Source organism: Eublepharis macularius, chromosome 4 (genome assembly GCF_028583425.1).
Source record: "Eublepharis macularius isolate TG4126 chromosome 4, MPM_Emac_v1.0, whole genome shotgun sequence".
In the NCBI taxonomy this organism is placed as follows: Eukaryota; Metazoa; Chordata; class Lepidosauria; order Squamata; family Eublepharidae; genus Eublepharis; species Eublepharis macularius.
This window is the reverse complement of record NC_072793.1, coordinates 127969889-127983523: the sequence shown is the minus strand read 5'-3', so window position 1 is coordinate 127983523 and position 13635 is coordinate 127969889. Positions and strand designations below refer to the sequence as shown.

Sequence of the window (13635 nt, the reverse complement as noted above, 5' to 3'; positions counted from 1 at the left end):
GAGCAAAGCTGTCATGGAAGAGCACAGAAAGAAAGGTGGTCCTGCAGATATGAGGAGCCAAGGCCATGAGACGCTTTGTATATGATAACCAATACCTTGAACTGAGCCTGGTAATTGATGGGTAGCCAATAGAGTAACTGCAGAACTGGAGTAATGCACACTCTGCCTAGCTCCTGATAATATTCCACAAGTTGGTCACCAATTATATCAATATTAAAATGTAAAATCAATAGGACACAAAACCAAGCACATTATTCCTAAGCACAATGTAGTGAATATGGTTGCAATTAAAACAGAAGACCAGCTGTATGCTGGATCACAGTACTCCATCCATTCCAGCCTTCTGTTTCATCCAGTAGCCAGTCAAATGCTCTCAGAATGCCTACTAGGAAGTCATGTGAGTCTCCCTCTGGTGTTCCTCCACACAACTCTGATATTACCATCTCTGAACTGGAGGTTCTGTTTAGTTATTGGAGCTAATGGTCATTAATAGCCCTGCTGACTATAAATGTGTCTCTTCCCCCATTAAATCCAGCTAAATTAATAGCTATCCTGTAGCAGTAAATTCCACAAGCCAATAACTGACTTGAGTGAAAAGGTGTTTTCAAACTTTGCCATAATGAGTCTGGATTTCTACAAAACACAGTGGCATTTTTGTATACTACAGCCTATTTAATATGAGGATGTTCTTGCATTTCTGTCGCGTCCTTCCGCAAAGGGGAAACCTAGGTTCAAATCCCGACTTTGCCATGAAGTTTGTTGGGTTATGAGATTAAAATAGAGAGAGGGCAGGGGAACCACCTAAATTGTCCTGAGTTCCTTAGAGGAAGAGTGAGTTGCAATAAAATATATGAATCCCCTGACAGAAAAATAAAAAGTAAGCGATGCTTGCGGCAGCTAAAAGGCTGGCCGAAGCTCCGATTTCTTTCCACCTGTCACCCTCACCCAAAGCCACAACCAGCATCCTAACTACGCAGCCGCAGAAGCGCTCCTCACTATCCCCACATAACAATGGCCGCCGGGAGGAGCGCATGCGTGATGTGTTCTGCGTCTCCCCGCAAAGTAATGGCTGCCTGCATGAATCCGAGTTCTTAGGGTTTCTTGTTTTGCTGCTCGGGGTTCGGCTTTTTCGGCGCCGAAGCTACCCGAGATGCCGCAGGAACCTGGAGAAGAAGAGGAGACAGGCCAAGAAGCCTTGCGAGGGCTGCGCTCGGTAAACACACGAGAGCCTTGTCAGGTCATTTTCTGCAACCGCAGCCCCCGCTTGGTGAGCCCCATCTGGCTGGACTTCGAGGGGGAACCGCGCCCCTATCCGAGCCTGGAGCCGGGCACAGGGCGCCGGATGCACAGCTACTCTGGTGGGTAAAGAGCAACCTTAGGGTGAAGGGCAAAGGGGTGCGTGCGTGTGCTGAATGCGGGTCAGAATGGCCTGTTGGGAGTCGCTGGGTTCTGGGCGCCAATGAAAACAGTTTCGTTTGTGTGGGCACTGGAGCTGCCACCTCTTTGCCTGGGTTCCTGGGTATGCCCTGCTAAAGTTCAACAGGTGAAGTTTTCTGCAGGGGTGGTATTATGGTGCCTGTTGAATTTCTGCTTGTGATGTATATGTTCAAAAGCCTCTTGTAAGACATCAGTTAGTGAACTTCCGAACACGCCTGCCCAAGGGTCATCACTGTGTGAATGACAGGGTGCCCCAAGATGGGGACAGGAGGGCACCTGCTGCAACTCTTGACTGTAATATTTTAAGGGAAATACTGGTGAGAAGGAAGGCTCAGCTTCTTGAACGTGAATATTAACTACTGCCCCCCTCCAGTAAAAGTTGCAAAGCTGACTGGGATGCACGGTATCATTTGAGAGCTGTTTGTGGTATCAGGGGCCCAGCAGTGGAAATATGCATCTCTGAGCAAGCGTAGAATGCCTTTCTTTCTGTAAGTAGCCACATTGACCCTCTGCACATCCCGAACCCACACTACATCTAACAGAAACAGGCATTCGTTTTTAAAAGTGAGTTGTTTGCTTTTAAAACACTGTCTCCACTGATGAAAAGTTCCCCATCCTTGCCTTGTACATTTCATGTTGATTCCTCAGGCAGGCTATCTTAATACAAAAATTTGCTTACAAAATAAAAGTGTGATGTTTGGTTTTTCTCATGTCATATTTTTAGTTCTAATAAGGAGGAGATAGCATCCCCACACTACTGCCAAGGCATAAACTATCTCCCAATTCTGCGTATTCCTGTGTCAGTGCAACAGCCAGCAAAATAGGAAATTTGCCTACATTTCCTCTGTGTAATTTTGTGGGCTGCAATGTGACTTTTTAATAGTCACATACTCTGTTCACAATAATTGTGAACAGGCATTTTACTATTTAGTTTTATTTTGCTTTTAGAACACCTTTGGCTGTTCAGAGATGCAGGGACAGATGATAGTCTGCTGGTCAATGAGGCAGAGCTGTTTGTGGCCACGCGCAATATGAATGGACGGCCCATACTTGCCAACATTACATTACCAGGTAAGTTGTCGGTGTTTATTACAAGATAGACAAGATTAATGCCTTCAATCCTTTGTGTTGTGAAAAAATGCAGCTGAAATTTTGTTTTTTAAAGGTTTCAGTAGGTTTTGATGGGAATTTGAACTAACAAGAATTCAGTATCTTTATTATTTGCTGCTGCAGCATAGTGGTTGTTGAGGTGCAAATCAACACTGCTGGTTCAAATCCCACTACAGCCATGAGCTCAGCAGGTGGCCTTGGCAAAGCCACCCCTCTCAGCCCCAGCTCCCCAGCTGTATTGTGGGGATAATAATGACACTGACTTTGTTCACCACTCTGAGTGGCATACTAATCTGCCTAGAAGAGCGGTTGTTGTTATTATTTTAATGTCTTTATTCATTAGTAATAACAAATTTTAATGTCTTATTAATGTGATAGTTGGTAAATCGCTTATAAAGTTATTAATTTAATTTTAGCTAAGTTTTGAATACTTTAATACTAAAGCCATGTAACTACTTAGTAAATGAAAAAATATTCTGATCTATTTAGATTTTGCTATGTGGTCTCATGGTAATCTAAACTTGTTTGGATAATACTCCTGTTTACCCAAAGCAAACATTTTAGATGTTCATCATGCCATTCACATTCAGTCCTTAAGACTTACCCCTGAATAATGAAAGCCTACAAAGGGAGATTTCATATAATATTCAAGTGGAATATGAAGAAATGTGAATTGGTAGGGTCTCTGGCTTTGCTTGTATAATGTCCAAGGTTTAATCCCTGACATCTCCATTTAAAGGATCTTGACTAAGCAGGTGCTAGGGGAAGATCATTTTCCACCTATCGTCATAATAAATCTGACTCAGTAGATGCTTCATACAGGTCTCCGTTGGGGAAAAGGCAGGGTATACATGAAATAAATAAATAAAATGTTTTGTTTTTTATGCCACATTCTGACATTATACAAGGTTGCCAAGGTAACTCAAAACAGCCATAAAAATAAAACCAGTTAAAACAATCAGTCATCATCATAAAAACCACATTAGCAAACAGTCAACTGGAACAAGGCGATTCTTCAAGGTATTTTGGACTCAAACTGCAGAGGGCTTTTGAAAGGTCAAAATCAGCACCTTGTATTGAGCCAAGAAGGAGACTGGAAGCAAGTTGTGTATATATGTATTCATTATGATGGATTCCAATAAGGATCCTCATTGCTGTGTAGTCACCAAAGCTGATTCATAATTCTCTTTTCACAGTTATTTCTCTTTTTCTTCCTAATGGTTCAAAATAAGTTAACAATCATTTTAGCTTTTTTCCTCATCACTGCTTCAATATTTATTTATTAAAAGAATTGTTGTCCTGCCCATCCATCTTAACACATGTACTCAGGGTGCGTATCTTCTGCAAGCCACTAAAAAGCTCATTTTTTCCATCTCTGTGCAGTGTTCTCTCTAAAAGAGAGATGTCTTCAAGTTGTCCGTACCTTGGTGAAACCAGTTGACTACAGGAAACTAGACATTGTTAGGTCACTATATGAAGACCTAGAAGATCATCCTGACATTAGGAAGGATCTTCAGCGGCTTTCTTTGGAAAGGAATGAAATGCGAAAGAATGAAGTCCATGATAGAAGGGAAGACTCCTAAGTGGAAAAGCAGCTTTTGCTAATAAATTGTGGAGTACAAGAAGCATTTACTAAGGCTTATGGATAGCCATCAGTAATATCTCGGGGATTTAGGAGCAGACCTTGTTTTTATGTAGAATGTACATAACACAGGGCCAGCCGCATCTGAGAGATGAAACCATGTGCTACTATGTTAAATCTTGGTTAGTTTCAGTCACAGAATACCAAGTACAAAAACTGATTCAGATGTTACACAACTGTAAGAGCAATGGCTGCTGAAGCTGTTTTCATGTGATTTTCTTTTTTATCAATTCATTATAGATGACAATGAGTACAGGGTGTTCCTAAAAATTAGAAGTTGGGCAACTGCATTCTCGTACCAATGGATGAACCTTTCTGAAACAAAACACTGCCATTTTACCCATGTATGTAATGTAGCATGGATACAAAACTTATTGGTTCCTTTGATTTGTCAAGTGATTTTGTAGATATCTTTGCCATTTTAAATGGTGCTTTGATATGTCCCTCTCTTTGGTATTTGCACTGCATTATAGGTTTGCCCTGAGTGAAATTTTGTAGTAAAAACTGGTATAAAGGGAACACAATTAGTAGTTAATATGTTTATGTTTTAGCACCTCAAATTGGAATCATTTCACCAATCATTTCACTTCAGTCAAAATAAACATCTGACATCCCTGTGATGTAGGCAGAATCTTCTGCCGGAGCGCAATTTTACTGCAGTTCAAATCTCCATACTCCAATGCAAGTGAATGGGGTGTGGGTATCATACCTTGCTTCTCCTCTAGCAAGCTCCAAGCCAAACCCTAACAAATCCAGTGTTCCATGAACACTTGCCAAGGGCTTCTGCCTTTCCCTCACACATACCTGTACAGAATATTAAGGCTGTGAGGCTGACATAATGTTTAGTCACAGGGAGGCTCAATGGAATTGTCATATTCTGTAGCTTGCATTTTCAGCTAATAAAATTGCTCAACTGTGCATATGGAAATGTTAGACCTCAGCACCAGCAATTATTACTGTTTGGTTTTGTGTATTTATCTCCAGTCCAAAGGCAACTCCTAACAGAGATACTGTGAAATTAAATTGTTGGGAACATCAAAATATTTAATGTTCAATAACTGGATGTGTTGTTTGTTACTTTTTGTAAAGGCACTAGTTTGTGGAGTAAAATGTGTACTGTCTTAAATATTTCTCATGTACATTCTGTAATTTTTAAAGAAATTTGTACATTGGGTGTTACTTTGAGGACTGCATTCCTATATTTAATTGGGGCTTTCCCGTGGGGAAAGGAAATGTGTGTAGTATTTGTAGTCCAACAATGATTAAATACTTAAAGAGTTGAAGCAAGACACTGTTTAAATGCCAGTTTTTCAATTTGTGGTGGGAGCCTTTTTCAGGACAGAGATTCCAAATGAGTCCACTACACAGTTGCTTACTGACTGCTCTGTACTGTGCATATGTTTTGTGTGTGTGTCTTTGGACTGCAGCCTTTGCAAAGTACTTCTCCAATTATGTGTTAGGCATATAAATTGCAACATTGGAGAACCCCAAGTGGAAGAAATCCAAGGCTCTTCCCCTATCAGTGAAAAATTGACTTAGCTGAAGGAACTCTTGGTATCTAGCTACTGTTATGTGGTGTTATGTGCTGTCAGGTTGCTTCCAACTAATGGCAGCCCTATGAATTAATGACCTCCAACACAGCCCTATCATTAACAGACTTACTCAAATTCCTGCAAACTGAAGGCCGTGGCTTCCTTTACTGAGGCAGTCTGCCTCATTTTGGGACTCCCTCTTTTCTTACAGCCTTCAACTTTCCCTAGCATTGTTGTTTTTAGTTATTGTCTATAGAGGTCCGGTTTTAAGTAAAACAGGCACTCATTTCTGTATTTAAACTGGGGAAGCTGCCAGGGCATCTTCTGCTGATACTTTGAAATTAACACTTTGAAGCAATGTTATTTTTGTGCTAATCATGTAAATATTCAGCTTACATGACCAACATGTATTTGGTTACTTTGTGAAATTTTAGAAGTTGTTTTTAGTGTCTATTGTTTATTTTTAGCACTCCATAGTTTAATGTATTCTTAAAGACATGCAAGATATTAAAAGTTTTCTATGCCATTGTATTTTTTTCCTGTTTGGCTTTCCTCTCTTCACTAAGATTCATGAAACTATTACTTTTACTGGTATTCTTATACTTAAGTGTAAGCGTATGCAATGGTGTTTGCAAGCATTCCTGTAGCCAGAAATGCTACTGGTAGCATAATGTTTTATAGCAGTTACCCACTAGTTGTCCTTTTCACATTCTTCATACTATGGTCTCAGAATGGATGATTTATTGCAATAGTAATTTGGAGCCTGATGATTTAAGATGCTTTTAAGTTTTAACTGGATAAAGCGTTAGGAGTCAGACCTGCCCTCACATAAATAGGCTTATGAATATGACTATCTTAAGCCCCTCTCTCCATGTGTTTTAAACAGAGCAATGCTGCCCAGCCAGGCAGGAAATGGCTGCCAGCTCTCAGCTGGGAGCTGAAAAGTTACTGGCAAGTGAGTCACCAGGCAAGACTAGCTTTCAGCCCTCACGCCCTTGGAGATATCCTAAGACAATAGGGTCTTCCAGGAGTTCCTGATTGAATCACCTTAGCCTGCCCCACAGATCTTTTTCTTATCCACTCCCATTCCAAGCTAATCAGGGATTTGATAGCCACTCACATCAGGCCATCGCAGGTCATCAATCATTGCTAACTTTAGTTTTGCCCAGGAAGGTTCAATCAAAGCTTTCCCAGTTCTGTGTCTCACCCCTGAGACAGACATTGAGTTATTGTTTGGGGGCAGAAGATGCAATCCTGTCTCAGGATATGTTCCACAGTATAACTGCACTACCTGCTGCCCTACTGAGTGTGTATTCTGGACCTACCCATGCATCCTCAGACTGCACATGTGAGCGCCTCTCCCTCTTGCTGCGAAGCGCTCGAGCCCCTCCCCTTCTAGACTGGTAACTATAACCCAAAAACCCTGAAACTCTATCCAACCTCCTCTCAGCTTTTCCAAGGAAACCTTGTGTGTGTATGGTGTATGTTCTTGTATAATTGCTTTTAATACCCCTTTAATAAAAATAATTTTTCTTATATACCTGCTTGGTCATTTTGAAAGTCCTCTGAGGGAAGGGACCTGGCATATATTGGTGGAGAGGGTCACAGTTACCCTCCTCTCACAACATCTTGCACACTAATTCACTCAATACACAAAACAAGAAAAGGGATGTTTATCCCCAGGAAGTGATAAAGAAACAGGACATTTGTCTACTGCAGGTGACAGAGGGATAGAGACATAGCTTAAAGTCTCTGATGTGGATCAAAGGAACTGATGAATGTTGATTCCTATTGTAAAATAAACATATTGGTGCTGATGGATAACCCAGGAGAATTGGATAGGGGGTGTAATTTAACCTTTGGAAGGAATGAATGGAGATTAGAGGGGTGTAATGGGGTGGAGGGAGTTCTCAAGCATCTTTATTGTCAAGATTTCTGCATATCTCCGGGGCATGAGGGGGCTGAAACTAGACTGCTAAGAAGCTTGCATTCTATTAACCCTTTGGTAGCATTCTATCTCCTGTCCAGGATGATGCAGTGGCTTTCTCGCTCCTCTGAATGGCTTCAGTGCTGTTTGAAGCACATGAGGATGGGGGGGGGGTCTTACGATTGCTCCCCTGGGATAAAGGTATATGCGGACCACTTACACCATTTAGGATAACAATAGGTCCCAGTGTATAAACTGTCCTCCTACCATCAGGGAAGTTCCTTTTTGTACATCCTACAGATTGTTCCTCCAAAGGCCACCTATCAAATGAGTGAATGTGTCTGGGAAGCACCTCCTAAGCTCTCCTGCTGTAAACATCTTGTGTGCTCCAGTCCTGCAATGTTTCCATCCAAGACAGTCTTCAATCTTTCCAGACCTCAGAATCGCTGAATGCTGCTGAGCTGCAAAAGAGGAGACTGTTACAAGCTCACTGGGCGTCAAGGGTAAGAGCATGAGCAGTCAGTCAAGGATAGGAAACATGAGGCAAGTCCTAGTGGATGGGGCCAAGATTCAGTGGTTGAATGGGTGTGGTATAATGGTTAGAGTGTCAGACTAGGATCTGGGAGAGCCGGGTTTGAATCTCACACCCTGCTGTGGAAACTCACTGGGTGACCTTGGGCCAGTCACACCCTCTCAGCCTGACCTACCTCATAGGATTGCTATGAGGATAAAATGGAGGAGAGGAGAATTATGAACGTCACCATGGGTGCCCATTGGGGAGAAAGATGGGGTTAAAATGCAGTAAATAAACAAATCTGCTTAACATGCAGGCAGACTCATGTTCAATCCCTGGGATTTCTAATTAGAAGGAACTGGTAGCAGGTGATGTGACTGTATGCCATAACAGACAACACTGATCAGGGAAATCAAACACAGATCAGACTCACTATGAGGCAATTTCATGTGTATTTATCACAAAGTGTACCATTATGAAAAAACAAGCCAAGGAACATGGAGGAATCCTCTCCACTTAGTTTTAGGTAGATAACCACGTTGGTCTGCAGCAGGATTTGAGTCCAGTAGCACTTTAGAGACAATAAGATTTTTCAGAGTCAAAAGCAGCCTTCTTCAGATACATTAAAAATCACAAAAGCTCATACCATACTACAAATTTTGTTAGTCTTATAGATGCTACTTTACTCTGGCTCTTTTCTATTGCTACAGACTAACATGGCTACCCATCTTGATTAAAAATCACAACACTTAAAAACCAGTAGGAGATCATTTTAATCTTTCAGGGCATTCCATTACTGACCAAGAAATGGCCATCCTCAAACAAAGAAGGTTCAAGAGCTGTGCCACCTAGGGTTGCCAGCCTCCAGGTGGTGGCTGGAGATCTTCCAGAATCACAACTGATCTCCAGATGACAGATCTGTTCCCCTGGAGAAAATGGCTGCTTTGGAAGGTGGACTCCCCTCACCTTCAGTCCCTAGGTTCCACCCCCAATCTCCAGGAATTTCCCAACCCTACCTGAATGACACCAGATTCAAATACTACTCTCCTTCATTTAGTGACCCTGGCTGATTCCGCACACGTTGGATAATGCACTTTCAATGCACTTTATCAATCGTTTGAGGTGGATTTTTTGTTCCGCACACAAAAAAATCTGATCCAAATGATCAAAGAGGATTGGAAGTGCATTATCCAACATGTGCAGAATCACTCCCTGTTTCATCATCCTGCTGCTTCTCTGAACATGCAAAGAGAGGCAGGAGGCAGGGCTCCCTTACTCTGTAAACATGAACATTAGCAGCATGGCCCTTTCAAAAGGGTGCGTGTGGACAGCTCTGTAGAGCTTCATTACCTCTCAGTGAAGATCGTGGCCCACAGGAGGGTCACGATATAAAGTATAGGTGCCTTAAGCTTAGGGCCTTGTGGGGGCAACATGGGAGGATGCCCCACTTAAAACATGGTTCAGTGTTTGAAATAATCAGATGGATCCTCTTCCTTCAAGGTAGCAAAAGTGGTAAGTTAGAAGGACCAAGAGTTATTTTAGTATCTTGGGGTTCCCTACACTTTCCATTTACCAGACTTCAATGGGCAATGCTCCTATCACCTGCAAATTTAATCAAGATAAATGACCCATACAGTCATATGTCCTCTTCTAGCTTGGCTGACAGCCTGGTTGGAGGGTGTGGCACTTTAAGCAACTTTGCAGCCTCTTTCAGCAATGGCTCAGCTAAAATTCTTTACCGGCGTTGTCAAAATGTTTTTTTTTCCTTTCAAAAAATCTCACAAACGTGATGTTCAAAAACTGCTAGATGAGAAAACTCGCCCGTCCTTCCTCCAAATCACCCACCCGCTCTACTATGCAGTAGTGATAATAATAATGCTGTGAATCAACTAACTTAAACAGACATTCTGGTGTGGCAGGCGAGCCACCTATAAAACTTGGCGTTTTGGAAGTGCAACAGGAGCACTAACTGCCCACAGCCAGTGAAGAAATGGCGCAGGAGAATGCCGGATTCCTTTCGCTGATCGCAACGTGCCGCTTGCACAAACACGAACCAAACTGTTGTCTCCCCCCGCCCCCGGGGGAGTTTACCACATAACTCACCCGAGCAAACGCGAGAGACCCTTCAGGGAAGTGAGGCCTCGTCATATGTGGAAAATGACGTCAGCGAAGGAGGAGGAAGAAAGCAGGCGTCCGCTGCGGGCGGGGGTGAGAATCGCCCAGCCAGGCAGTCCGCTCGGCCGCTTGTTTCACGGCCGCGTTGGGAAAGGCGAAGCTCTCTTATCGCGACGCGGAGAGCAAACAGACTAAACCGTCTGCGGAGGAAAGAGCTCAGGTCCTCTTCCCCTTTTCCTTTCATGGGCGGCTGTTGCTGCTGGCCAAAGCAGAAGCCATCCCGACGGACGTGACACGGTAGAAATGGCACTGCAACCGCCTCCCTCGCTGACTTGCCCGGGCCACCGTGCTCAGCCGGCCCCGTACGTGCACAGCATCCCTTCGGACGTGCTGGGGAAGTTCTGCGAGCAGATGGACTGCCTCAACGATTACGACTGGATGCGCTTTGGTGAGGAGCAGGGGAACCTGCAGCGGCCGGGCGGCGAAGTTGGGTGGGGTTTTAATAGTTACCCGCATTCGTGATGAGATTGAATGGGAGATGTACGTGGTTTTGTGGGTGTGCGGTAGGGTTGCCAGCCTCCAGGTAGTGGCTGGAGATCTCCCGGAATTACAGCTGGTCTCCAGGCCACAGAGATCAGTTCACCTGGAGAAAATGGCTACTTTGGGGGGTGGACTCTATGGAATTATGCCATGCCAAGGTCCTTTCCCTCCACAAACCACACTTTCTCCCACAAGATCTCCAGGAATTTCCCAACTTGGAGCTAGCAATACTATGTGCATACTCAGTCGGGACAATCTTTGAGTCGTTGTAAGACAAGAAAATAGTCTGACTCATTCGACTGCTCTCAGGGCTGAAAAGATTATGTAATATGAATAATAATGATAACTTTAAATTATATACCGCCCTTCAGGACAACTTAACACCCACTCAGAGCAGTTTACAAAGTATAATATTGAGGTGGATGGGGCTGAGAGAGCTCTAAGAAGCTGTGAGTGACCCAAGGTCACCCAGATGACTTCAAGTGGAGGACTGGGAAATCAAACCCAGTTCCCCGGATCAGAGTCCCGCTCTTAACAACTACGCCAAACTGGCTAGTGGTTTGTCAAGTTAGATCTTGCAAACTGGACTTGTATAGAAGTTCTTCTCATGATGTTATGGATAGGTAAAATCTAGCTTGGAGTAGCAGAATAGTGGCTGAAGATCTTTTTTTAAAAGAGCAAGTATATTTAAAGTATTTTATATCTAGCTAGCTAGCTATCGCATTTGAATGTAAAAATATGCAGTCTTCTAACGAATTCCTTCAAAACTGTGTCTTTTGAAGACGCAGAGAGAGTAAAATATTCCAAGACTGCAGTCTTAGGGCACAGGAGATGCATATCAGGAGGACCTTTGTTATTACTGTGCAGAATGCTCTTTGTTTCTATCATTACCAGTACTGTTGAGTGACAGCTTTCCAGAAAGAACCCCCCCCCCTTTTTTTTTTGTTACAGACTTATTAGGACAGTAAAATCATGATAGCCTCTTTGCATTGTTGTGCCATGCCTTTGAATGCACTTGCCTATTAGCCTGCCTTATACCTCCACTATTGGTTTTGGGGTGCTGGGCAGATTTTTTTATTATTATTAATTTTGTTGGGCATTTTAATTGCCTAGTTTCTTTCCTTCTGATTGTAGTCCATTAGATAAACTTAGTATGTTGATGTTTTTATTTTATTCTTGTTTTATTTAGGTGACCTTGGGTCAGTAATAGATCTCTCAAAGCTCTCTCAGCCCCACCCACCTCACAGGGTGATTGTTGTGGGGATAATAATTATACACTTTGTAAACCGCTCTGAATGGGTGTTAAGTTGTCCTGAAGGGCAGCATTTAAATTGAATGTTGTTGTTGTTAAAATGTCTTTTAATTGTCATTAGTTGCTTTGAACAAGTACAGCAAAAAATCTTTTAGTAAATAAAATGTTTTTAATAAATCTGATTTGACATAGCTAAAAGCTGTTCCTAGAAGTAACTGAAATTATTTTGCCAAACTTGTCAAACGTCTCTTGGTGAGGTGAGATGTGATCTCTCTCTCTCTCTCTCTCTCTCTCTAGGAATACTTTGTGAAAATCGGTTTTATCTGAAGCTTTAGTTTTCATTTAAGGTGTAGGGTGAGTTTAAAGGCTGAAAGCAGGTGAACTGCATTCCTGAAAACTGTGGGGCTGGTAAATCTGCTGGACAAAGATGTGTCCCTGGTGCCACAACTTGGGAAAGCTGTTAATGTTGTTGTGGGGGTCAGATGTGAATGGCAGACAAGGGCCAGGGATGGAAGTCATTGTTCCTTGTGCACTATCCTGTCTTTGTGCCCTTCTCCCTGCTGTGCTGGGACCATGCTTTTAAATAGCCACTCACAAGGTCATCTCTGGCAACTAAATATTTCCTCCAGATGGCTAAGGCAAGAAGCTTCTTTTTTTCTCCAAAAAAGAGGAAAGGGTAATTTTAAATTGGTTTTTAGGTTTCTGATGTACTACAAATGACTGATTCTGGTATACACAAACAGGCTGGTAAACTTTTGAATAGTAGTTTGGATAGTGGTTTGAATAGTGGTTTGGAAGCACAAGCTATAAAAGCCATAATGAGCATCAGATAAATGTTTATAGTCCAAACAGAGACCAGATGATTTACATGTGAAGAGCATACGGGTTTCTCTTTCTTGTGCCGGATTTGTGTTGCCTCAGACCATATTTAAAACTAAAATCTTTCTGTTCCTCCCCACCCCCCGCCCCACTTTTTAGCATCCCATGTGATAACTGATCAGACTGAGCTGCGGAAAATCAAGTGCATGGAGAAGACGGGAATCAGTATAACAGGAGAGCTGATGTGGTGGTGGGGAGTGAGACTTGCAACTGTTCAGCAGCTGTTGAAACTCCTGAGTGAACTGCAGTTTTATCGGGCTGCCAAAATCATTGCAGATTGTGAGTAGCTAATCTTTTTCTTTGGAACAATCAGTCTATCTAGCACATAATCATTGTGGGGATGTTCAAAATATCCAGATCAACAAGATTGCATTTTCTACTATATTACACTGACTTGTGTAGACCCTTTCACACCTGAAATAAAAATCAAAATGACTTCATCACTTTGCAGATCACATCCAATGGGTAGTCATAGGCCATTGAATTTGGACCTGACTTACTGTAAAATCCACTGAATGTTACAATATGGATGAAAATTAAGGATAAACATTTTCTCTATGAGAACAGTAACTTTAAAAAAACTTAATAAACACACACACACAGTGGTAGGGGATATGCTCCATCCTCCCCATCTTTGCTGTCTTTCTTTGCAACAGGGACCCAGAGTCGCTTACATAATTCTCTTCT

General features: G+C 42.5%; 2 protein-coding genes and 1 long non-coding RNA gene across 3 annotated transcripts in view; 2 read left to right on the top strand and 1 right to left on the bottom strand.

Moving 5' to 3' along the window:
* Window positions 1-1024: 1024 nt before the first annotated feature.
* On the top strand, window positions 1025-7257 carry VHL (von Hippel-Lindau tumor suppressor). Its single transcript, XM_054976161.1, has 3 exons — window positions 1025-1358; window positions 2386-2508; window positions 3931-7257. The coding sequence occupies exons 1-3, from the start codon at window positions 1151-1153 to the stop codon at window positions 4128-4130; spliced, it is 531 nt and encodes a 176-aa protein (XP_054832136.1). The 5' UTR covers window positions 1025-1150; the 3' UTR covers window positions 4131-7257.
* On the bottom strand, window positions 3413-10348 carry LOC129327474 (uncharacterized). Its single transcript, XR_008596827.1, has 3 exons — window positions 10266-10348; window positions 7916-8109; window positions 3413-3761 (listed from the first exon to the last, which is right to left on the bottom strand). It is a non-coding gene; the product is annotated as an uncharacterized LOC129327474 (long non-coding RNA).
* Window positions 10349-10369: 21 nt separating this feature from the next.
* The window catches only part of IRAK2 (interleukin 1 receptor associated kinase 2), a 28843-nt gene continuing 25577 nt past the window's right edge, over window positions 10370-13635 (top strand). Inside the window, exons 1-2 of the mRNA XM_054976160.1 lie at window positions 10370-10725; window positions 13048-13227. Coding sequence (XP_054832135.1) covers window positions 10581-10725; window positions 13048-13227 — 325 coding nt within the window. The 5' untranslated portion in view covers window positions 10370-10580. The remainder of the gene's footprint in view (window positions 10726-13047; window positions 13228-13635) is intronic.